Here is a 24,117-nt window from a genome sequence, read left to right as displayed (position 1 = left end):
ACAGGGCAGGGGCAAGCAGAACATGAGCAGTGGATGAGGAGCAGCCTCCAGCGCACCACGAGGGAGAACCTTCTGCTCAGCTCCAAAGACCTCCACCTAGACTGACCAAACCCAGATAGATCCCTCGCTCCCCCTAGATCGGGAGGCACATCAGCCAAGATGTAACCTCTCTCTATACTACCTCTTCTGCTCCCTTCCCCTCCTATGGCAAGCAGCCTCAAGACCCCCATAGGACAAAGAGGTAGATATGTGCTTAGATATCCCAGAAGAGGTCAAGGGGGATGAGTATCACAAGAAGAAGGAGGTCAAAGAGAAGGATGAAGACAAGGAAGGCCTTCAGACTCACCTTGTTCTCAGGCAGATGGAGGCAAGTGCAGCGGATGAGAGAGTGAGGAGAAGGGCCTGCTCTTATACTGCTCCTGCATCGCCCCAGGCCCACAGTCACTGCACACGGGCACTAATTTTCCAGCAGACTCACCTCCAAAGCAAAACACCCACCTAATGGCACAGGTTGGGGTTTTGGTTTTTGTCAACGTTGCCATTTCATTTCCTCATTTCTGACACAACCATTAGGCCACAGAGGCCCTTTTGAAGTGTTGGGATGAGAGCTCCAAGGGTTTTGTGAGCAGCATCACATCAGCACAGGTAGAAGATGTGCCCCTGAGAGCTGGAGACACAGACACCCATCCCAGGAAATCTGGTGGGTTGTTTACAGCCCCTTGTGCAGAAAGGTTGACATGTCTTCCCTGCAATGCACTCCTCTCTGGGTGTCAAAACGTGCCTCTGACTAAGGACGTGTTGCATCCTTCTACCTTCCTGCCTGTCTCTGCTCTCTCTGCAGTTGCTGCCTCTAAAGAAAGGGGCTGCACTGCTGATTTCAAACGCCTTTGAGCAATTAAAGCTTCTCTTGCCAGGAAGACTTTCCTTCGTAACTCTGTGCCCTCTCGTGATTATGTCTTGGGGTTCCCAACCAGTGCTGTCAGCAATCTTACGGAAGGAGAGTGTTGCTCTCCCAAACCCCATGATTCCTGAAGAAGTGTGGAGTTGGGTGCCTGCCTCCTCACTACTGGAGGGATCTACAAGATCTTGCTCTACAAGAGCAAGAACGGTGCACCTCAGTACTCAAGAAAACAAGCAGACATCTCAGCAGATCAGGTTGGCCTAAGTGGGGTACCCAAGACAGAGCACCAGCGTCAGAAGGCAGCATCCTGGAGATGGAAGGAAGGATGAGCTGCAAAGGAGGAATTTTGAAATTATTCCTAGGCATGCCGGGATGTGGTTAGGAAAGCCAAAGCTCAGCTTGCCTTGTGTCTTGCAAGGGGCATCAAGAGCAGCAGCATGAAGGGTAACATCAACCCCTACAAGAGTAGCCAAAGACTGATGGAGGAAATTGTGGCCTACTGCTGACTGCAGTGGCTAATTTCCTGAAAGACGGAAGAGAGCAGGTAAAGGGGAGTCAATGCCTTCTGCATCTCAGCCACCCAGGCCCCTTTTCCCTCTGAAAAAGTTGAAGGAAGGACGGTGAGCCCTCTGAGCAGTGCATGAGCGTCCAATCAAGGTCCGCCGGAGAAGAGACAGCCCCTAAAGACTGCTGATGTGCTCCAGGGCAGAGCTGCTGTAAAGGTAGACTGAGGCTGACTCAAGGACTGGGCCAGAGGAGCCTCCTGGCATTCCAGAGGAACAAATGGCAACTTCTGCACCTGGGAAGAGAAACCTTGTCTGGGTAGGTCTTGCTACTGGAGCAGGGTCATTCTTGGAGAGAATAGAAGGATGGAAGGGAACAGATGCCCAGGCCTCATCTTCCTGGCCAAAGAGACCTGGCTGTGGTGAGGATCTCTGCTGCATACTCTTTGGAAGAAAAGAAAGGATTCCAGAAAACATCTCTCCACTGTATGAGAGTCAGCCCTGGATCTCAGGCAATACAGGGTTAAAGAAAACATCTCCTTCCTGTCAGGGTCCCATGTGCTATATCTATTCCTGTTATTATTCCTGCTCCATTGTGCCAGCTTTGCTATGCCCCACAGGCCTCCTCATCTTGGAACACAACCCAGGACCATTGGGGAAACTTTCCCCAAGCCCCAAAGAGTGAGGGCTGGCAGGACTCTGTAGTGCCATGTGCCTGGGATGCTCAGGGAGAACAAGTGCTCAGAACAACCCTGAGTATAAAAACAGCTCTCAAAGCACATCAAGGAGCGATGCACTTCCCTGCCCTGCAGCCATGGAGGCAGCTGGGACGCGTCCCAGAGGGCAGGGGAATGCCTTCCGTAGGCAAGCTTCCTGGGATAGACTCTCCCTACTCGTGGCGAGTCACACTCTCATTCTGGCCTGGAGTGTGTCAGCCTCTGGCGTGAGGACAAGCCAGGAGTGCGAGCTGTCTGCAGCCCGTGTCCACGCAGGGCTCAATTCCCCTGCGGCCAGGGCAACTCCATCCATAACCCAGGAAAACCATCTCCGAGCTCAGGGCTGTCCCTGGATGAGTGGGGAGGGACTCGACCCCAGCAAGGCTTGTTGAGCTGTCAGGGCCTCGGGGAGGGCAACATTCTCCTTCCGCAAGCCTGCTGGCAGCACCGGCTGGGAACCCTCAGAGAATGCCACAGGAGGGGACAACATTGCCAAAGAAACCAGCAAATGTCCCCAGAAGGAGACGATTTGCTTGGGCAAAGTCTTTTGAGACCAGACACGCAGCCCCTGCCTATAGAGGCAATGACCAGTGATTGCTGATGTGAGCAGGGAGGCAGGCAGGGAGGGAGAAGGATCCTCATTTGGGGATGCCTTTGGGCACTCAGGAAAAGACTGCAGTGGTGGGAACTTGCCCACATTTCTGCACAGCACTTTGAAAACCACCGCACTGTATTTACTAATGCAGGTGTCTTCTGTCTGCACGGACCCCCCAGCAACTGGCAGAACACCTTCTGCCTCTACTGACACGCTGCTGCTCAGGAAAACATTGAGACCTCCCATCGCGATACTTCAAAAGAGATTCCATGCCATAAGGGTGATGTCAGAAATGAGGAAATGAAATGGCAGTGTTGACGGAAACCAAACCCCAACCTGTGCCATCAGGTGGGTGTTTTGCCTTGGAGGTGAGTCCACTGGATAATTAGTGCCCGTGTGCAGTGACTGTGGGCCTGGGGCGATGCGGGAGCAGTATAAGAGCAGGTCCTTCTCCTCACTCTCTCATCCGCTGCTCTCGCCTCCATCTCCTTGAGAACAAGGTGCGTTTAGAACCCTTTCTCCTCATTATCCTCCTCCTGGATTTCTAAGCGCATACCCTGTTTTCGTCTGGGTTGTGGGGATATTTACCATGGGAGAGAGAAGGCAGTAGAATGTGTGGCATGGGGATAGGCAGGGGCTTGGTTCAGCTTTATTGAGCAGTCAACAAAGAGATGTGGGCAAGGTGGGAACTTTCTGTGGTTGGTCTCTCTGGGCAGGGCTCTTTTTGGTTGAGGGGAAGCTGAAACCAGTGGGTGTCCCTAAAATGCCCCTGCGTTCTTGTTTCATTGGTAGCGGGGTGAGAGGCTATAACAAACTCACCATTGTGCTCTGCTTGCCCCTGCCCTGTCTCCAGGTGAAGCTCTACCATCGAGACATGTCCTGCTACAGCCCGTGCGTGCCCTGCCAGCCCTGCGGCCCGACCCCGCTGGCCAACAGCTGCAATGAGGCCTGTGTCAGGCAGTGCCAGGACTCCATCGTCGCCATCCAGCCCTCCCCGTGGTGGTGGTGACCCTCCCGGCATCCTCCTCACTCCTTCCCTCAGAACACCGCCGTGGGCTCCTCCACCTCCGCTGCCGTTGGCAGCATCCTCAGCTCCGGGGGAGTGCCCATCAACTCCGGGGGCTTTAGCCTCTCCGGCTTGGGCCTCTCCGGCTTGGGCGGCCGCTACTGCGGCAGGAGGTGCTTCCCCTGCTAAAGCTGCTGGCGATGGCCCTGGGGAAGGGCCCAGGGACCCAGAAGATGGCACCGTGCCGGGGACGGAGAATTGGGTTGTTGCACAAGGACGGGGCCAGCCTGGGCTCTCGCACAGCATGGCCCATGCCTGCCCCTGCTGTTCTCTGTGCTGGGGCCGCCACTCAGATCCACGCCACTGTCGTCTTTTGACTCATTAAATTTCTTCTGCATCCCAGCCTGTGCCTTTGTCTCTTCCTTGTCACTGGAGACACTCCCACAAAGGCCATGTGTCGCAGGGGTGGTTCTGGGGTGGGGTTTTGGAGATACTTGTGCTCTGACAGTTAACGCAGGTTTGCTTCTGCTATTCTTAGTTACGCATTGGGTGACCCTCTGCTTTCTAAACTTCTCTACCTATCTTAGTCTGGGCAGAATGACGCGATGCTCTTCAGTGACCATTGCTACTCCAATAACGACTTTTGGTCTTCCACTAAAGCATTCGCTTCTCCATGCTCAGCAAAACCCATACCCTCAGCCTATCCTGGCCAGCCACGTGCACCAGCCTCCTCACCTTCCTGGCTGCTCGCTTCCTCTCTTCCTGCCCTGAGTCTCAAACTGGCTCCCACTCTTCAGAAGCATTCCCAGGAAGTCCTGGGCACAGGCAGGGAAGGAGCAGGGCAAGAAGGACCTTGGCTGACTGTGGGCCTGTGTTGTGTGTTGCTCTTGGAAAGCACTAAGAGCTGACCAGCCACTCTCTCGATCTGCTCACCCAGCAGGATGGAGGCAGAATTGGAAGAGGAAGAGCGTGAAACAGCCCGCGGTGGAGATCAGGCAATTTAGGAGGGGAAGGGAAAAGAGAGAAAACCCAAGGGGTGCAAATGCAGCACCTAGCACTTTGCACAAGCAAACGATGCCCAGCCACTCTGCTCTCGTGAGACCTCACTTGGAGTACTGTGTACAGTTCTGGTGCCCTCAACATAAAAAGGACATGGAGCTGTTGGAGCGAGTCCAGAGGAGGGCCACGAGGGTGATAAGAGGGCTGGAGCACCTCCCGTATGAAGACAGGCTGAGAGAGTTGGGGCTGTTCAGCCTGGAGAAGAGAAGGCTGCGTGGAGACCTCAGAGCAGCCTTCCAGTATCTGAAGGGGGTCTATAAGGATGCTGGGGAGGGACTCTTCCTTAGGGACTGTAGTGGTAGGACAAGGGGTAATGGGTTCAAACTTAAACAGGGGAAGTTTAGATTAGATGTAGGGAAGAAGTTCTTTACAGTGAGGGTGGTGAAGCACTGGAATGGGTTGCCCAGGGAGGTTGTGGATGCTCCATCCCTGGCGGTGTTCAAGGCCAGGTTGGACAGAGCCTTGAACCACGTGGTTTAGGGCAAGGTGTCCGTGCCCATGGCAGGGGGGTTGGAACTAGATGATCTTAAGGACCTTTCCAACCCTTACGATTCTATGATTCTATGATTCTATGATCCAAACAATGACCTCTTTGGAAAGACTGCCTACTATTTTATTGCTGAGCATGATGTTATACAGCATGGCATAGTCCTTTGGTCAGCTCAGGTCAGGTCTCCTGGCAGTGTCCCAGCCAGCTACTTGCACACAACTTCCAGCCTAACCATGCGCCAATATCCAAAACTTAGGCTTGTTATTTGCAATGTTTTAACCACACATTGAAACTCAACACTAAAATGATCAAAAACCAACCTCTGACATTACGTAAGAGTATTTTTCTTTGCGATGTGAGTCTGTCCAAGAATTACTGCCTGCTGCAAGTGAATTGGCCCTGAGGGGCAACTTTGCTGCAAAGAGTTATAGTGAACGGCTCAAGGTCCAAGTGGAAACAAGTGACAATAGGTTTCCTTCAGGGGTCCGTAGCAAGACTAACACTATTTCATCTCTTCATCAATGACATAGATAGCGGGGTTGAGTGCACCCACAGGGAGCTGCTGCATGACACCAAGCTGAGGGGCAACTGACACACAATGTCCAGAGGAACCTTGACAGGCTTGAGGAATGGTCCCATGTGAAGCTCAGGATATTCGACAAGACTGAGTGCAAGCCCTGCACCTGTACTTGGGCAATATTAATGCAGACGGAAAGATAATGGTTGAGGACCTGGGGGACACTGGAGGTTGATAAACAAGACATGAGCCAGCAGCGTGTGCTGGCAGCTCAGAAAGCCAAGTGTGGCCAGCAGATCAAAAAGAAGCGTGGCCCAGATTGAGGGAGGTGATTCTGTGCTTCTAGCTCTCACTCATTAGAGGAACACTGAAGCCATTCGGTGTTCCCCAGTAGAAACAAGACGTGGACCTGTCAGAGCAGGTCCAGAGAAGGTTAAAAACTGCCTGACAAAGGGTTCATTGGTGCTATTGGCTGGTGGGGTAGGGATGCAGGCTGGCAGGGCACGCACGAGCTGTAGCAGGATATGCGTCCGATGGTAGAGCTCACACCTGGAGAGAGGGCAGCGCAAGCAGAGCACAATGGTGAGTGTGTTACAGCCTCCCACCTCACTACCAATGGCCTGGTTCTCCCTGGCCTCTCCTGGGAAGCAAGTGCTGTGTCTTGTCAGTACCACATTCCCTCCAGAATACTTGCATGAAATGTTGAAGTTACTGAGGAACAGGAAAGGTGTGCACAGCTGGGTGGGTTGAAGGTACTGACCGATGTGGGTAATTGTATCCCAGCCCAAAAAGGCAGACATTTTTTAGAAAGCAGAGGGTCCGCTCAATGCATGACTGAACATACTCAATGCCAGGCTGTTCTGGCAGTCACTGCAAAACCGTCCCCAACAACGCTCTCCCAGGACCAGCCATGAGCAACATCTCTTCCTTGGCCATCTTGGGAGAGCATCTGCAGGGGGAAGGATGAGACAACAGCACAAGCTGGGATGCAACAGAACTTTAATGAGTGAGGTCAAAAGAGGGAAATGAGGTCAATCTGAGTGAAGGCCTGCCGTGCAGGCAGCAGCTTTAGCAGGGGAAGCACCTCCTGCCGAGTAGCGGCTGCCCAAGCCGGAGAGGCCCAAGCCGGAGAGGCTAAAGCCCCGGAGTTGAATGGGCACTCCCTCGGAGCTGAGGATGCTGCCAACGGCAGCAGAGGTGGACGAGCCCACGGCGGTGTTTCTGCGGGAAGGAGGTGAGGATGGGGCCAGGCAGGGTCACCACCACGGGGGAGGGCTGGATGGCGACGATGGAGTCCTGGCACTGCCTGACACAGGGCTCATTGCAGCTGTTGGCCAGCGGGGTCGGGCCGCAGGGCTGGCAGGGCACGCACGGGCTGTAGCAGGACATGTCTCGATGGTAGAGCTTCACCTGGAGACAGGGCAGGGGCAAGCAGAGCATGAGCAGTGGATGAGGAGCAGCCTCCAGCGCACCACGAGGGAGAACCTTCTGCTCAGCTCCAAAGACCTCCACCTAGACTGACCAAACCCAGATAGATCCCTCGCTCCCCCTAGATCGGGAGGCACATCAGCCAAGATGTAACCTCTCTCTATACTACCTCTTCTGCTCCCTTCCCCTCCTATGGCAAGCAGCCTCAAGACCCGCCATAGGACAAAGAGGTAGATATGTGCTTAGATATCCAGAAGAGGTCAAGGGGGATGAGTATCACAAGAAGAAGGCGGTCAAAGAGAAGGATGAAGACAAGGAAGGCCTTCAGACTCACCTTGTTCTCAGGCAGATGGAGGCAAGTGCAGCGGATGAGAGAGTGAGGAGAAGGGCCTGCTCTTATACTGCTCCTGCATCGCCCCAGGCCCACAGTCACTGCACACAGGCACTAATTTCCAGCAGACTCACCTCCAAAGCAAAACACCCACCTAATGGCACAGGTTGGGGTTTTGGTTTTTGTCAACGTTGCCATTTCATTTCCTCATTTCTGACACAACCATTAGGCCACAGAGGCCCTTTTGAAGTGTTGGGATGAGAGCTCCAAGGGTTTTGTGAGCAGCATCACATCAGCACAGGTAGAAGATGTGCCCCTGAGAGCTGGAGACACAGACACCCATCCCAGGAAATCTGGTGGGGTTGTTTACAGCCCCTTGTGCAGAAAGGTTGACATGTCTTCCCTGCAATGCACTCCTCTCCTGGGTGTCAAAACGTGCCTCTGACTAAGGACGTGTTGCATCCTTCTACCTTCCTGCCTGTCTCTGCTCTCTCCAGCAGTTGCTGCCTCTAAAGAAAGGGGCTGCACTGCTGATTTCAAACGCCTTTGAGCAATTAAAGCTTCTCTTGCCAGGAAGACTTTCCTTCGTAACTCTGTGCCCTCTCGTGATTATGTCTTGGGGTTCCCAACCAGTGCTGTCAGCAATCTTACGGAAGGAGAGTGTTGCTCTCCCAAACCCCATGATTCCTAAAGAAGTGTGGAGTTGGGTGCCTGCCTCCTCACTACTGGAGGGATCTACAAGATCTTGCTCTACAAGAGCAAGAATGGTGCACCTCAGTACTCAAGAAAACAAGCAGACATCTCAGCAGATCAGGTTGGTCTAATTGGGGTACACAAGACAGAGCACCAGCGTCAGAAGGCAGCATCCTGGAGATGGAAGGAAGGATGAGCTGCAAAGGAGGAATTTTGAAATTATTCCTAGGCATGCCGGGATGTGGTTAGGAAAGCCAAAGCTCAGCTTGCCTTGTGTCTTGCAAGGGGCATCAAGAGCAGCAGCATGAAGGGTAACATCAACCCCCTACAAGAGTAGCCAAAGACTGATGGAGGAAATTGTGGGCCTACTGCTGACTGCAGTGGCTAATTTCCTGAAAGACGGAAGAGAGCAGGTAAAGGGGAGTCAATGCCTTCTGCATCTCAGCCACCCAGGCCCCTTTTCCCTCTGAAAAAGTTGAAGGAAGGACGGTGAGCCCTCTGAGCAGTGCATGAGCGTCCAATCAAGGTCCGCCGGAGAAGAGACAGCCCCTAAAGACTGCTGATGTGCTCCAGGGCAGAGCTGCTGTAAAGGTAGACTGAGGCTGACTCAAGGACTGGGCCAGAGGAGCCTCCTGGCATTCCAGAGGAACAAATGGCAACTTCTGCACCTGGGAAGAGAAACCTTGTCTGGGTAGGTCTTGCTACTGGAGCAGGGTCATTCTTGGGAGAGAATAGAAGGATGGAAGGGAACAGATGCCCAGGCCTCATCTTCCTGGCCAAAGAGACCTGGCTGTGGTGAGGATCTCTGCTGCATACTCTTTGGAAGAAAAGAAAGGATTCCAGAAAACATCTCTCCACTGTATGAGAGTCAGCCCTGGATCTCAGGCAATACAGGGTTAAAGAAAACATCTCCCTTCTGTCAGGGTCCCATGTGCTATATCTATTCCTGTTATTATTCCTGCTCCATTGTGCCAGCTTTGCTATGCCCCACAGGCCTCCTCATCTTGGAACACAACCCAGGACCATTGGGGAAACTTTCCCCAAGCCCCAAAGAGTGAGGGCTGGCAGGACTCTGTAGTGCCATGTGCCTGGGATGCTCAGGGAGAACAAGTGCTCAGAACAACTCTGAGTACAACAACAGCGCTCAAAGCACATCAAGGAGCGATGCACTTCCCTGCCCTGCAGCCATGGAGGCAGCTGGGACGCGTCCCAGAAGGGCAGGGGAATGCCTTCCGTAGGCAAGCTTCCTGGGATAGACTCTCCCTACTCGTGGCGAGTCACACTCTCATTCTGGCCTGGAGTGTGTCAGCCTTTGGCGTGAGGACAAGCCAGGAGTGCGAGATGTCTGCATCCCGTGTCCACGCAGGGCTCAATTCCCCTGCAGCCAGGGCAGCTCCATCCATAATCCAGGAAAACCATCTCCGAGCTCAGGGCTGTCCCTGGATGAGTGGGGAGGGACTCGACCCCAGCAAGGCTTCTTGAGCTGTCAGGGCCTCGGGGAGGGCAATGTTCTCCTTCCGCAAGCCTGCTGGCAGCACTGGCTGGGAACCCTCAGAGAATGCCACAGGAGGGGACAACATTGCCAAAGAAACCAGCAAATGTCTCCCAGAAGGAGATGATTTGCTTGGGCAAAGTCTTTTGAGACCAGACACGCAGCCCTTGCCTATAGAGGCAATGACCAGTGATTGCTGATGTGAGCAGGGAGGCAGGCAGGGAGGGAGAAGGATCCTCATTTCGCGATGCCTTTGGGCACTCAGGAAAAGACTGCAGTGGTGGGAACTTGCCCACATTTCTGCACTGCACTTTGAAAACCACCGCACTGTATTTACTAATGCAGGTGTCTTCTGTCTGCACGGAACCCCCCAGCAACTGGCAGAACACCTTCTGCCTCTACTGACACGATGCTGCTCAGGAAAACATTGAGACCTCCCATCGCAATACTTCAAAAGAGATTCCATGCCATAAGGGTGATGTCAGAACTGAGGAAATGAAATGGCAGTGTTGATGGAAACCAAACCCCAACCTGTGCCATCAGGTGGGTGTTTTGCTTTGGAGGTGAGTCTGCTGGAAAATTAGTGCCTGTGTGCAGTGACTGTGGGCCTGGGGCGATGCGGGAGCAGTATAAGAGCAGGTCCTTCTCCTCACTCTCTCATCCGCTGCTCTCGCTTCCACCTCCTTGAGAACAAGGTGCGTTTAGAACCCTTTCTCCTCATTATCCTCCTCCTGGATTTCTAAGCACATACCCTGTTTTCGTCTGGGTTGTGGGGATATTTACCATGGGAGAGAGAAGGCAGTAGAATGTGTGGCATGGGGATAGGCAGGGGCTTGGTTCAGCTTTATTGAGCAGTCAACAAAGAGATGTGGGCAAGGTGGGAACTTTCTGTGGTTTGGTCTCTCTGGGCAGGGCTCTTTTTGGTTGAGGGGAAGCTGAAACCAGTGGGTGTCCCTAAAATGCCCCTGCGTTCTTGTTTCATTGGTAGCGGGGTGAGAGGCTATAACAAACTCACCATTGTGCTCTGCTTGCCCCTGCCCTGTCTCCAGGTGAAGCTCTACCATCGAGACATGTCCTGCTACAGCCCGTGCGTGCCCTGCCAGCCCTGCGGCCCGACCCCGCTGGCCAACAGCTGCAATGAGGCCTGTGTCAGGCAGTGCCAGGACTCCATCGTCGCCATCCAGCCCTCCCCCGTGGTGGTGACCCTGCCTGGCCCCATCCTCAGCTCCTTCCCTCAGAACACCGCCGTGGGCTCCTCCACCTCCGCTGCCGTTGGCAGCATCCTCAGCTCCGAGGGAGTGCCCATCAACTCCGGGGGCTTTAGCCTCTCCGGCTTGGGCCTCTCTGGCTTGGGCGGCCGCTACTGTGGCAGGAGGTGCTTCCCCTGCTAAAGCTGCTGGCGATGGCCCTGGGGAAGGGCCCAGGGACCCAGAAGATGGCACTGTGCCGGGGACAGAGAGTTGGGTTGTTGCACAAGGACGGGGCCAGCCTGGGCTCTCGCACAGCATGGCCCATGCCTGCCCCTGCTGTTCTCTGTGCTGGGGCCGCCACTCAGACCCACGCCACTGTCGTCTTTTGACTCATTAAATTTCTTCTGCATCCCAGCCCGTGCCTTTGTCTCTTCCTTGTCACTGGAGACACTCCCACAAAGGCCATGTGTCGCAGGGGTGGTTCTGGGGTGGGGTTTTGGAGATACTTGTGCTCTGAGAGTTAACGCAGGTTTGCTTCTGCTATTCTTAGTTACGCATTGGGTGACCCTCTGCTTTCTAAACTTCTCTACCTATCTTAGTCTGGGCAGAATGACGCGATGCTCTTCAGTGACCATTGCTACTCCAATAACGACTTTTGGTCTTCCACTAAAGCATTCGCTTCTCCATGCTCAGCAAAACCCGTACCCTCAGCCTATCCTGGCCAGCCACGTGCACCAGCCTCCTCACCTTCCTGGCTGCTCGCTTCCTCTCTTCCTGCCCTGAGTCTCAAACTGGCTCCCACTCTTCAGAAGCATTCCCAGGAAGTCCTGGGCACAGGCAGGGAGGAGCAGGGCAAGAAGGACCTTGGCTGACTGTGGGCCTGTGTTGTGTGTTGCCTTGGAAAGCACTAAGAGCTGACCAGCCACTCTCCCGATCTGCTCACCCAGCAGGATGGAGGCAGAATTGGAAGAGGAAGAGCGTGAAACAGCCCGCGGTGGAGATCAGGCAATTTAGGAGGGGAAGGGAAAAGAGAGAAAACCCAAGGGGTGCAAATGCAGCACCTAGCACTTTGCACAAGCAAACGATGCCCAGCCATGATCCAAACAATGACCTCTTTGGAAAGACTGCCTACTATTTTATTGCTGAGCATGATGTTATACAGCATGGCATAGTCCTTTGGTCAGTTCAGGTCAGGTCTCCTGGCAGTGTCCCAGCCAGCTACTTGCACACAACTTCCGCCTACCATGGGCCAATATCCAAAACTTAGGCTTGTTATTTGCGATGTTTTAACCACACATTTGAAACTCAACACTAAAATGATCAAAACACAACCTCTGACATTATGTAAGATATTTTTCTTTGGATGTGAGTCTGTCCAAGAATTACTGCCTGCTGCAAGTGAAATTGCCCTGTGAGGGCGCTTTGGCTGCAAAGAGTTATAGTGAACGGCTCAAGGTCCAAGTGGAAACAAGTGACAATAGGTTTCCTTCAGGGGTCCGTAGCAAGACTAACACTATTTCATCTCTTCATCAATGACATAGATAGCGGGGTTGAGTGCACCCACAGGGAGCTGCTGCATGACACCAAGCTGAGGGGCAACTGACACACAATGTCCAGAGGAACCTTGACAGGCTTGAGGAATGGTCCCATGTGAAGCTCAGGATATTCGACAAGACTGAGTGCAAGCCCTGCACCTGTACTTGGGCAATATTAATGCAGACTGGAAGATGAATGGTTGAGGACCTGGGGACACTGGAGGTTGATAAACAAGACATGAGCCAGCAGTGTGTGCTGGCAGCTCAGAAAGCCAAGTGTGGCCAGCAGATCAAAAAGAAGCGTGGCCAGCAGATTGAGGGAGGTGATTCTGTGCTTCTAGTCCTCACTCATTAGAGGAACACTGAAGCCATTCGGTGTCCCCAGTAGAAACAAGACGTGGACCTGTCAGAGCAGGTCCAGAGAAGGGTTAAAAACTGCCTGACAAAGGGTTCATTGGTGCTATTGGCTGGTGGGGTAGGGATGCAGGGCTGGCAGGGCACGCACGAGCTGTAGCAGGATATGCGTCGATGGTAGAGCTTCACCTGGAGAGAGGGCAGCGGCAAGCAGAGCACAATGGTGAGTGTGTTACAGCCTCCCACCTCACTACCAATGGCCTGGTTCTCCTGGCCTCTCCTGGGAAGCAAGTGCTGTGTCTTGTCAATACCACATTCCCTCCAGAATACTTGCATGAAAATGTTGAAGTTACTGAGGAACAGGAAAGGTGTGCACAGCTGGGTGGGTTGAAGGTACTGACCGATGTGGGTAATTGTATCCCAGCCCAAAAAGGCAGACATTTTTTAGAAAGCAGAGGGTCGCTCAATGCATGACTGAACATACTCAATGCCAGGCTGTTCTGGCAGTCACTGCAAAACCGTCCCCAACAACGCCCTCCCAGGACCAGCCATGAGCAACATCTCTTCCTTGGCCATCTTGGGAGAGCATCTGCAGGGGAAAGGATGAGACAACAGCACAAGCTGGGATGCAACAGAACTTTAATGAGTGAGTCAAAAGAGGGAAATGAGGTCAATCTGAGTGAAGGCCTCCGTGCAAGCAGCAGCTTTAGCAGGGGAAGCACCTCCTGCCGAAGTAGCGGCCGCCCAAGCCGGAGAGGCCCAAGCCGGAGAGGCTAAAGCCCCCGGAGTTGATGGGCACTCCCTCGGAGCTGAGGATGCTGCCAACGGCAGCAGAGGTGGACGAGCCCACGGCGGTGTTCTGCGGGAAGGAGGTGAGGATGGGGCCAGGCAGGGTCACCACCACAGAGGAGGGCTGGATGGCGACGATGGAGTCCTGGCACTGCCTGACACAGGCCTCATTGCAGCTGTTGGCCAGCGGGGTCGGGCCGCAGGGCTGGCAGGGCACGCACGGGCTGTAGCAGGACATGTCTCGATGGTAGAGCTTCACCTGGAGACAGGGCAGGGGCAAGCAGAACATGAGCAGTGGATGAGGAGCAGCCTCCAGCGCACCACGAGGGAGAACCTTCTGCTCAGCTCCAAAGACCTCCACCTAGACTGACCAAACCCAGATAGATCCCTCGCTCCCCCTAGATCGGGAGGCACATCAGCCAAGATGTAACCTCTCTCTATACTACCTCTTCTGCTCCCTTCCCCTCCTATGGCAAGCAGCCTCAAGACCCGCCATAGGACAAAGAGGTAGATATGTGCTTAGATATCCCAGAAGAGGTCAAGGGGGATGAGTATCACAAGAAGAAGGCGGTCAAAGAGAAGGATGAAGACAAGGAAGGCCTTCAGACTCACCTTGTTCTCAGGCAGATGGAGGCAAGTGCAGCGGATGAGAGAGTGAGGAGAAGGGCCTGCTCTTATACTGCTCCTGCATCGCCCCAGGCCCACAGTCACTGCACACGGGCACTAATTTTCCAGCAGACTCACCTCCAAAGCAAAACACCCACCTAATGGCACAGGTTGGGGTTTTGGTTTTTGTCAACGTTGCCATTTCATTTCCTCATTTCTGACATGACCATTAGGCCACAGAGGCCCTTTTGAAGTGTTGGGATGAGAGCTCCAAGGGTTTTGTGAGCAGCATCACATCAGCACAGGTAGAAGATGTGCCCCTGAGAGCTGGAGACACAGACACCCATCCCAGGAAATCTGGTGGTGTTGTTTACAGCCCCTTGTGCAGAAAGGTTGACATGTCTTCCCTGCAATGCACTCCTCTCCTGGGTGTCAAAACGTGCCTCTGACTAAGGACGTGTTGCATCCTTCTACCTTCCTGCCTGTCTCTGCTCTCTCCAGCAGTTGCTGCCTCTAAAGAAAGGGGCTGCACTGCTGATTTCAAACGCCTTTGAGCAATTAAAGCTTCTCTTGCCAGGAAGACTTTCCTTCGTAACTCTGTGCCCTCTCGTGATTATGTCTTGGGGTTCCTAACCAGTGCTGTCAGCAATCTTACGGAAGGAGAGTGTTGCTCTCCCAAACCCCATGATTCCTAAAGAAGTGTGGAGTTGGGTGCCTGCCTCCTCACTACTGGAGGGATCTACAAGATCTTGCTCTACAAGAGCAAGAACGGTGCACCTCAGTACTCAAGAAAACAAGCAGACATCTCAGCAGATCAGGTTGGCCTAAGTGGGGTACCCAAGACAGAGCACCAGCGTCAGAAGGCAGCATCCTGGAGATGGAAGGAAGGATGAGCTGCAAAGGAGGAATTTTGAAATTATTCCTAGGCATGCCGGGATGTGGTTAGGAAAGCCAAAGCTCAGCTTGCCTTGTGTCTTGCAAGGGGCATCAAGAGCAGCAGCATGAAGGGTAACATCAACCCCCTACAAGAGTAGCCAAAGACTGATGGAGGAAATTGTGGGCCTACTGCTGACTGCAGTGGCTAATTTCCTGAAAGACGGAAGAGAGCAGGTAAAGGGGAGTCAATGCCTTCTGCATCTCAGTCTCCCAGGCCCCTTTTCCCTCTGAAAAAGTTGAAGGAAGGACGGTGAGCCCTCTGAGCAGTGCATGAGCGTCCAATCAAGGTCCGCCGGAGAAGAGACAGCCCCTAAAGACTGCTGATGTGCTCCAGGGCAGAGCTGCTGTAAAGGTAGACTGAGACTGACTCAAGGACTGGGCCAGAGGAGCCTCCTGGCATTCCAGAGGAACAAATGGCAACTTCTGCACCTGGGAAGAGAAACCTTGTCTGGGTAGGTCTTGCTACTGGAGCAGGGTCAGCCTTGGAAGAGAATAGAAGGATGGAAGGGAACAGATGCCCAGGCCTCATCTTCCTGGCCAAAGAGACCTGGCTGTGGTGAAGATCTCTGCTGCATACTCTTTGGAAGAAAAGAAAGGATTCCAGAAAACATCTCTCCACTGTATGAGAGTCAGCCCTGGATCTCAGGCAATACAGGGTTAAAGAAAACATCTCCTTTCTGTCAGGGTCCCATGTGCTATATCTATTCCTGTTATTATTCCTGCTCCATTGTGCCAGCTTTGCTATGCCCCACAGGCCTCCTCATCTTGGAACACAACCCAGGACCATTGGGGAAACTTTCCCCCAGCCCCAAAGAGTGAGGGCTGGCAGGACTCTGTAGTGCCATGTGCCTGGGATGCTCAGGGAGAACAAGTGCTCAGAACAACTCTGAGTACAACAACAGCTCTCAAAGCACATCAAGGAGCGATGCACTTCCCTGCCCTGCAGCCATGGAGGCAGCTGGGACGCGTCCCAGAAGGGCAGGGGAATGCCTTCCGTAGGCAAGCTTCCTGGGATAGACTCTCCCTACTCGTGGCGAGTCACACTCTCATTCTGGCCTGGAGTGTGTCAGCCTTTGGCGTGAGGACAAGCCAGGAGTGCGAGATGTCTGCAGCCCGTGTCCACGCAGGGCTCAATTCCCCTGCGGCCAGGGCAGCTCCATCCATAACCCAGGAAAACCATCTCCGAGCTCAGGGCTGTCCCTGGATGAGTGGGGAGGGACTCGACCCCAGCAAGGCTTGTTGAGCTGTCAGGGCCTCGGAGAGGGCAATGTTCTCCTTCCACAAGCCTGCTGGCAGCACCGGCTGGGAACCCTCAGAGAATGCCACAGGAGGGGACAACATTGCCAAAGAAACCAGCAAATGTCCCCAGAAGGAGACGATTTGCTTGGGCAAAGTCTTTGGAGACCAGACACACAGCCCCTGCCTATAGAGGCAATGACCAGTGACTGCTGATGTGAGCAGGGAGGCAGGCAGGGAGGGAGAAGGATCCTCATTTGGGGATGCCTTTGGGCACTCAGGAAAAGACTGCAGTGGTGGGAACTTGCCCACATTTCTGCACTGCACTTTGAAAACCACCGCACTGTATTTACTAATGCAGGTGTCCTCTGTCTGCACGGACCCCCCCCAGCAACTGGCAGAACACCTTCTGCCCCTGCTGACATGATGCTGCTCAGGAAAACATTGAGACCTCCCATCGCGATACTTCAAAAGAGATTCCATGCCATAAGGGTGATGTCAGAAATGAGGAAATGAAATGGCAGTGTTGACGGAAACCAAACCCCAACCTGTGCCATCAGGTGGGTGTTTTGCCTTGGAGGTGAGTCCACTGGAAAATGAGTGCCTGTGTGCAGTGACTGTGGGCCTGGGGCGATGCAGGAGCAGTATAAGAGCAGGTCCTTCTCCTCACTCTCTCATCCGCTGCTCTCGCCTCCATCTCCTTGAGAACAAGGTGCGTTTAGAACCCTTTCTCCTCATTATCCTCCTCCTGGATTTCTAAGCACATACCCTGTTTTGGTCTGGGTTGTGGGGAAATTTACCATGGGAGAGAGAAGGCAGTAGAATGTGTGGCATGGGGATAGGCAGGGGCTTGGTTCAGCTTTATTGAGCAGTCAACAAAGAGATGTGGGCAAGGTGGGAACTTTCTGTGGTTTGGTCTCTCTGGGCAGGGCTCTTTTTGGTTGAGGGGAAGCTGAAACCAGTGGGTGTCCCTAAAATGCCCCTGCGTTCTTGTTTCATTGGTAGCGGGGTGAGAGGCTATAACAAACTCACCATTGTGCTCTGCTTGCCCCTGCCCTGTCTCCAGGTGAAGCTCTACCATCGAGACATGTCCTGCTACAGCCCGTGCGTGCCCTGCCAGCCCTGCGGCCCGACCCCGCTGGCCAACAGCTGCAATGAGGCCTGTGTCAGGCAGTGCCAGGACTCCATCGTCGCCATCCAGCCCTCCTCCGTGGTGGTGACCCTGCCTGGCCCCATCCTCACCTCCTTCCCGCAGAACACCGCCGTGGGCTCCTCCACCTCCGCTGCCGTTGGCAGCATCCTCAGCTCCGAGGGAGTGCCCATCAACTCCGGGGGCTTTAGCCTCTCCGGCTTGGGCCTCTCCGGCTTGGGCGGCAGCTACTGCGGCAGGAGGTGCTTCCCCTGCTAAAGCTGCTGCCTGCACGGAGGCCTCCACTCACATCGACCTCATTTCCCTCTTTTGACTCACTCATTAAAGTTCTGTTGCATCCCAGCTTGTGCTGTTGTCTCATCCTTTCCCCTGCAGATGCTCTCCCAAGATGGCCAAGGAAGAGATGTTGCTCATGGCTGGTCCTGGGAGGGCGTTGTTGGGGACAGTTTTGCAGTGACTGCCAGAACAGGCTGGCATTGAGTATGTTCAGTCATGCATTGAGCGACCCTCTGCTTTCTAGAAAATGTCTGCCTTTTTGGGCTGGGATACAATTACCCACATCGGTCAGTACCTTCAACCCACCCAGCTGTGCACACCTTTCCTGTTCCTCAGTAACTTCAACATGTTCATGCAAGTATTCTGGAGGGAATGTGGTACTGACAAGACACAGCACTTGCTTCCCAGGAGAGGCCAGGAGAACCAGGCCATTGGTAGAGGGGTGGGAGGCTGTAACACACTCACCATTGTGCTCTGCTTGCCGCTGCCCTCTCTCCAGGTGAAGCTCTACCATCGACGCATATCCTGCTACAGCTCGTGCGTGCCCTGCCAGCCCTGCATCCCTACTCCACCAGCCAATAGCACCAATGAACCCTTTGTCAGGCAGTTTTTAACCCTTCTCTGGACCTGCTCTGGCAGGTCCACGTCTTGTTTCTACTGGGGACACCGAATGGCTTCAGTGTTCCTCTAATGAGTGAGGACTAGAAGCACAGAATCACCTCCCTCAATCTGCTGGCCACGCTTCTTTTTGATCTGCTGGCCGCGCTTGGCTTTCTGAGCTGCCAGCACACACTGCTGGCTCATGTCTTGTTTATCAACCTCCAGTGTCCCCAGGTCCTCAACCATTCATCTTCCAGTCTGCATTAATATTGCCCAAGTGCAGGTGCAGGGCTTGCACTCAGTCTTGTCAAATATCCTGTGCTTCACATGGGACCATTCCTCAAGCCTGTCAAGGTTCCTCTGGACATTGTGTGTCAGTTGCCCCTCAGCTTGGTGTCATGCAGCAGCTCCCTGTGGGTGCACTCAACCCCGCTATCTATGTCATTGATGAAGAGATGAAATAGTGTTAGTCTTGCTACAGACCCCTGAAGGAAACCTATTGTCACTTGTTTCCACTTGGACCTTGAGCCGTTCACTATAACTCTTTGCAGCCAAAGTGCCCTCACAGGGCAATTTCACTTGCAACAGGCAGTAATTCTTGGACAGACTCACATCCAAAGAAAAATATCTTATGTAATGTCAGAGGTTGTGTTTCGATCATTTTAGTGTTGAGTTTCAAATGTGTGTTTAAAACATTGCAAATAAAAGCCTAAGGTTTTGGTCCGAGAGCCAACAAGACAGAGGCAGTACGCCCATGGAGGTTTTGGAAGGAAAAGACAGTGCGGATTACCATATTGGTGGCACCGTTGTGGAGGTCACTTTGTGTAGGTAATGCCTAGCACTAGCTTTTTGTCCTGGATCCTCTGCTGTGGGAGCTGGTGCTGGAAGTTCATACTCTGAGAGCTGTGCTACAGGACGCCCGAGAGCATGCACAGGAAATGCAGTATTCAGATGGGTTTTTTTACCTGGCAAAGCGAGGGTAAATTGCCATTTTGATGGCACGGTCGCAGGGCACACCGTGTGTAGGTGGTGCCCAGCACAAGCTTTGTCTTTTTCGTTGTTGGACCAGGACCTGGACTTTCACTCTTTGTGAGCTGTTCTATAGTCTGATCGAGAGCGTGCGCCAAAGAGGCAGAACGTGGATATATTTTTAGGTGGCAAAGAGAGGGCAGATTTCCATGTTGGTGGCACCATTGAAGAGCTCGCCGTATGTAGGTAATGCCTAGCACCAGCTTTCTCTCCTGCCTCCTCGGCTGTGGGAGCAGGGACTGGACATTCGCAGAGTGTGTGCTGTGCTCCACTCCCCCTGAGATCAGGCAAGAGAGAGACACTACGTAGATGGAGTTTCGGGTGGCAAAAAGGGCATATTACCATTATGGTGCACCCTGAGAGAGCTCACCATGGGTAGGTGATGCCCGGCACCACCTTTCTCTCTTGGCTCCTTGGCTGTGGGAGCAGGGGCTGGACTTCCACACTCTGTGAATCCTTCTTTAGGATGCCCGAGAGTGAGCACCACAGAGGCAGTCTCTGGTGGAGTTTATGTGGCAAATCGAGGGCAGATAGCCATGTTGGTGGCACCGTTGCGGAACTCAGCGTGTGTAGGTGATGCCCAGCACCAGCTTTCTAGCCTGGCTCTTTGGTTGTTGGACAAGGGGCTGGATATTAGCACTCTGTGTGTCATGCTCCTGGACACTCGAGAGCAGTCACCAGAGATGCAAGTACACAGATGGAGTTGTAGGTGGCAAAGCAAATGCCGGTTACCATCTTAAGGAGCACCATTGTGGAGAACACCTTGATTACGTTATACCCAGCACCAGCTTTCCCTCCTGGCTCCTCAGCTGCGAGAGAGCGAGCTGCACGTTCCCACTCTGTACGCCATGCTCCAGGACAAGCAAGAGCAGGCACCCAAGAGGGAGTATGCAGTTGGAGTTTTAGGTGGCAAAGCTAAGGCAGAATATGGTGTTGGTGGCACCGCTAAGGAGCTCTCTTTTTATAGGTGACGACCAGCACCAGCTTTCTGTCCTGCCTCCTTGGCAGCGGGAGCAGGAGCTAGGTGTTCCCACTCTGTGCAGCACGTTCCAGGAGGAAAAAAAGCGGGCACCAGAGAGGCAGGACACAGATATAGTTTTATGTGGCAAACCGAGGGTGGATTGCCATGTTGGTGGCACTGTTGCGGAACTCACCGTATGTTGGTGATGCCCAGCACCAGCTTTCTGTCCTGCCTCCTCAGCTATGGGAGCAGGGATTGGAAATTAGCACTCTGTGCCCATGCTCCAGGACATCTGAGAGCCAACAAGAGAGGGGCAGTACGCAGATGAGGTTTTAGGTAGCAAACAGAGGGCAGATTTCCTTCTTGGTGGCACCATTGAGGAGCTCACTTTGTGTAGGTAATGCCTAGCACCAGCCTTCGCTCCTTCCTCCTGGCCTATGGGAGCAGGGACTGGGCTTTTCACAGTCCGTGTGCTGTGCTCCACTATATTCGAGATCAGGTAACAGACAGGCAGTACTCAGATGGAGTTTTAGGTGGCAAAGAGAGGGCATCTCCATTCTGACTCTTTGGTGCACGCTCTCGATCGTACTATAGAACGGCTCACAGAGAGTGAAAGTCCAGGTCCTGGTCCAACAATGAAAGAGCCAAAGCTTGTGCTGGGCACGACAACACAAGGTGTGCCTTGCGACCGTGCCAATAAGATGACAGCTCGCCCTCGCTTTGCCATGTAAAAACCCCATCTGAATACTGCATCTCTGGTGCCCTCTCTCGGGCGTCCTATAGCATAGCTCTCAGAGTGCGAACTTCCAGCATGAGCTCCAACAGCTGAGGATTCAGGACAAAAAGCTAGTGCTAGGCATTATCTACACAAAGTGAGCTCCTCAACGGTGCCACCAAGATGGAAATGTTCCCTCAGTTTGTTACCTAAAACAGTATCAGCATACTGCCCCCTCTTGTCGGCTCTCGGACGTCCTGGTGCATGGTACTCAGAGTGCAAACTTCCAATCCCTGTTCCCACAGCCGAGGAGGCAGGACAGTAAGCTGATGCCAGGCATCACCAACACACGGTGAGCTCTGCGAGGGTGCCACCAACATGGCAATCCGCCCTCTCTTTGCAACCTAAAACTCCATCTGCCTCTTACCTCTCTCTTGCCAGCTCTCGCATGATCTGGAGCACGGTACACACAGTGCGAACTTTCAGCGCTTGCTCCCACAGCTGAGAAGGCAGCAAAGAAATATGGTGCTGGGCATTTACTACTCATCTTGAGCTCCTCAACGGTGCCACCAACATGGAAGTCTGCCCTCTGTTTTCCTCTTAAACATCCACCTGCATACTGCCTCTCTCTTGTCGGCTTTTGGATGTCCTGGAGCTCTGTACTCAGAGTGAGAACTTCCAGCCCCTGCTCTCACAGCTGAGCAGGCAGGACAGAAAGCTGGTGCTGGGCATCATCTACACAGGGTGAGCTCTGCAACAGTTCCACCTACATGGCAATCCGCCCTCTCTTCGCAACCTAAAACTCCATCTGCCTCCTACCTCTCTCTTGCCAGCTCTCATATGATCTCGAGTGCGGTACACACAGTGCGATCTTCCAGTGCTTGCTCTCACAGCTGAGAAGTCAGCACAGAAAGCTGGTGCTGGGCATTTACTACACATCTTGAGCTCCTCAACGGTTCCACCAACATGGAAATCTGCCCTGTCTTTGCCACCTAAAAATATATCTGCGTTCTGCCTCTTTGGCTCCCACTGTCGAGCATCCAAAAGAACGGGTCAGAGAGAGTGAAAATCCAGGCCCTGGTGCAACAACCACAAAGTGCCAGGATAGAAAGCCTGTCCAGGGAATCATCTACATGCCGTGAGTTCTGCAACAATGCCTCCAACATGGTAATCACCCTGTTTGCTACCTAAAACTACATCTGCGTATTGCCTCTCTCTTACCTGCTCTCTGGCGTCTTGCAGCACAGCTCTCAGAGTGCTATCGTCCAGCCCCAGCTACCACAGTAGAGGAACCTGGATAGAAATCTGTTGCTGGGCATCATCTACACAGGGTATGAGCTCTGCGATGGGGCCACCAACATGGTAATCCACCCTCTGTTTGCTAATTAAAAATACATCTGTGGACTGCCTCTCTCGTCCACTCTCGGGCATCCTGGAGCACAACACACAGAGTGCTAATATCCAGCCCCTTTTCCAACAACCAATGAGCCAGGATAGATAGATAGTTGATGCTGGGCGTCCTCTACGCACACTGAGTTCAGCAACAGTGCCACAAACATGGCTATCTGCCCTCGATTTGCCACATCAACTCCACCAGCATACTGCCTCTCTGGTGCCCACTCTCAGCTCACAGAGTGCGACCACCTGGCCCCTGCTCCCACAGCCGAGGAGCCAACGCAGAAAGCTGGTGCTGGGCATCAGCTACACACGGCTCATCCTGTGTATGTGGTGCCTGGGACCAGCTTTCTCTCCTGGCTCCTCAGCTGCGGGAGCAGAGGCTGGATGTTTGCACTCTGAGGACTGTGCTCCAGGACGCCTGCGAGCGCGCACCAGAGAGGCAGTACACAGATGGAGTTTTAGGCTGCAATGCGAGGGCAGATTGCCATGTTGGTGGCACCGTTGCAGAAATCACCGTGTGTAAGTGATGCCCAGTATGAGGTTTCTATCGTAGCTCTTTGGTTGTTGGACCAGGGTCTGGATGTCCACACTCTGTGTGCCATGCTCCATGGTGTCTGAGAGCAGGCACCAGTGAGGCAGTACACAGATGGAGTTTTAGGTGGCAGATCGAGGACAGATTGCCCTGGTGGTGGCACTGTTGCAGAGCTCATTATGTGTGTCCTCCTTACTGGTTCTTTTCCAGACTCCTCCAATATTGGAGGAGTGTTTTTATTGTGATGAGCCGAGCAGGTGCTTTTTTTTCCTTTCCACTGAGAAGATCTTGTGCATGTTCATCTCCAGGAACTGGCCTGTAGGTGCTGCTCCTCTTCCACAGCTGAGCCCTGGCAGTTCTTCTGGCTTTGCTTTTCTGACATAATTTTTTGGGGCAGGATGTGGTCACATTGTGGCCACACGGAATATCTACAGGGAAGGAATAGGTGGCTGATATTCCTATAAAATACACTAGAGGGAAAAAAACAGCAGGGAAGCAGGAAGGAAAGGAAGCTAAATCTGTAAAATTACTTCAGTTGTTTCTATTGTGATAGCTGTGGAATTCTGAGTTTAGTTTAAACCCATGTAAGACAGTCCATCTGCCAGTAACTCCTCCCTCCTGTTGTTTCCAAAACTATGGAAAGAACTAGAACACCTACCTCTCACACCAGCTCACAGACAAAGTGAAATGTAACTCTATTTTTGAGAGCATCCCCTGTAATTAGGTTTGCTTTTCCCCCCTCCTCCCCTGGGCTTCTGCCCACACACCACAAGAAAACACTGAGTCTGGGATGACAGCAGAGGTGTAGCAAAAAGAGAGAAAACAATAGGAAAAGAAAACATCCCCAGGATGTGAATGGATCTCAAAGGCTCTTGTGAGTTTTCTACAGCAAAAGATTTCAAAGACAGCTGGTAAACTGGACTTGACACCCTTCTCCAGTGCCACAATTAACTTGTGTGCTAAACAGGGGTAAAATATGTCTTAATTTGTGCTTACTTTGTGCGTATAGCCAAAAGATCCACAAATTACAATCATCCTACCTCATGTATTAGTAGTAGAAAGTAAAAATAAGATGGGCT

The 24,117-nt window shown here is 53.1% G+C and overlaps 1 protein-coding gene and 2 pseudogenes across 1 annotated transcript; 2 read left to right on the top strand and 1 right to left on the bottom strand.

Annotated features, from left to right (window-relative positions):
- The first annotated feature begins 10,210 nt into the window (after positions 1-10,210).
- On the top strand, positions 10,211-11,129 carry LOC115617837 (feather beta keratin-like). The gene is made up of 2 exons (XM_030508809.1): positions 10,211-10,274; positions 10,781-11,129. Exon 2 carries the CDS (start codon positions 10,802-10,804, stop codon positions 11,120-11,122), a length of 321 nt encoding a protein of 106 aa, XP_030364669.1. The 5' UTR covers positions 10,211-10,274; positions 10,781-10,801; the 3' UTR covers positions 11,123-11,129.
- Positions 11,130-13,516: 2,387 nt separating this feature from the next.
- LOC115617850 lies at positions 13,517-14,290 on the bottom strand (annotated as a pseudogene).
- Positions 14,291-17,010: 2,720 nt separating this feature from the next.
- LOC115617845 lies at positions 17,011-17,785 on the top strand (annotated as a pseudogene).
- Positions 17,786-24,117: the final 6,332 nt, after the last annotated feature.

The sequence above is a fragment of the Strigops habroptila genome, chromosome 19 (genome assembly GCF_004027225.2).
Source record: "Strigops habroptila isolate Jane chromosome 19, bStrHab1.2.pri, whole genome shotgun sequence".
Taxonomy (NCBI): Eukaryota; Metazoa; Chordata; class Aves; order Psittaciformes; family Psittacidae; genus Strigops; species Strigops habroptila.
Note: the sequence above shows the minus strand (reverse complement) of the source record. Positions and strands in the feature narration are given on the sequence as shown.

What these genes read in the sequence shown, in the direction of transcription:
- LOC115617837 (XM_030508809.1), top strand. Translation starts at nt 10,802, where the DNA reads ATGTCCTGCTACAGCCCGTGCGTGCCCTGCCAGCCCTGCGGCCCGACC.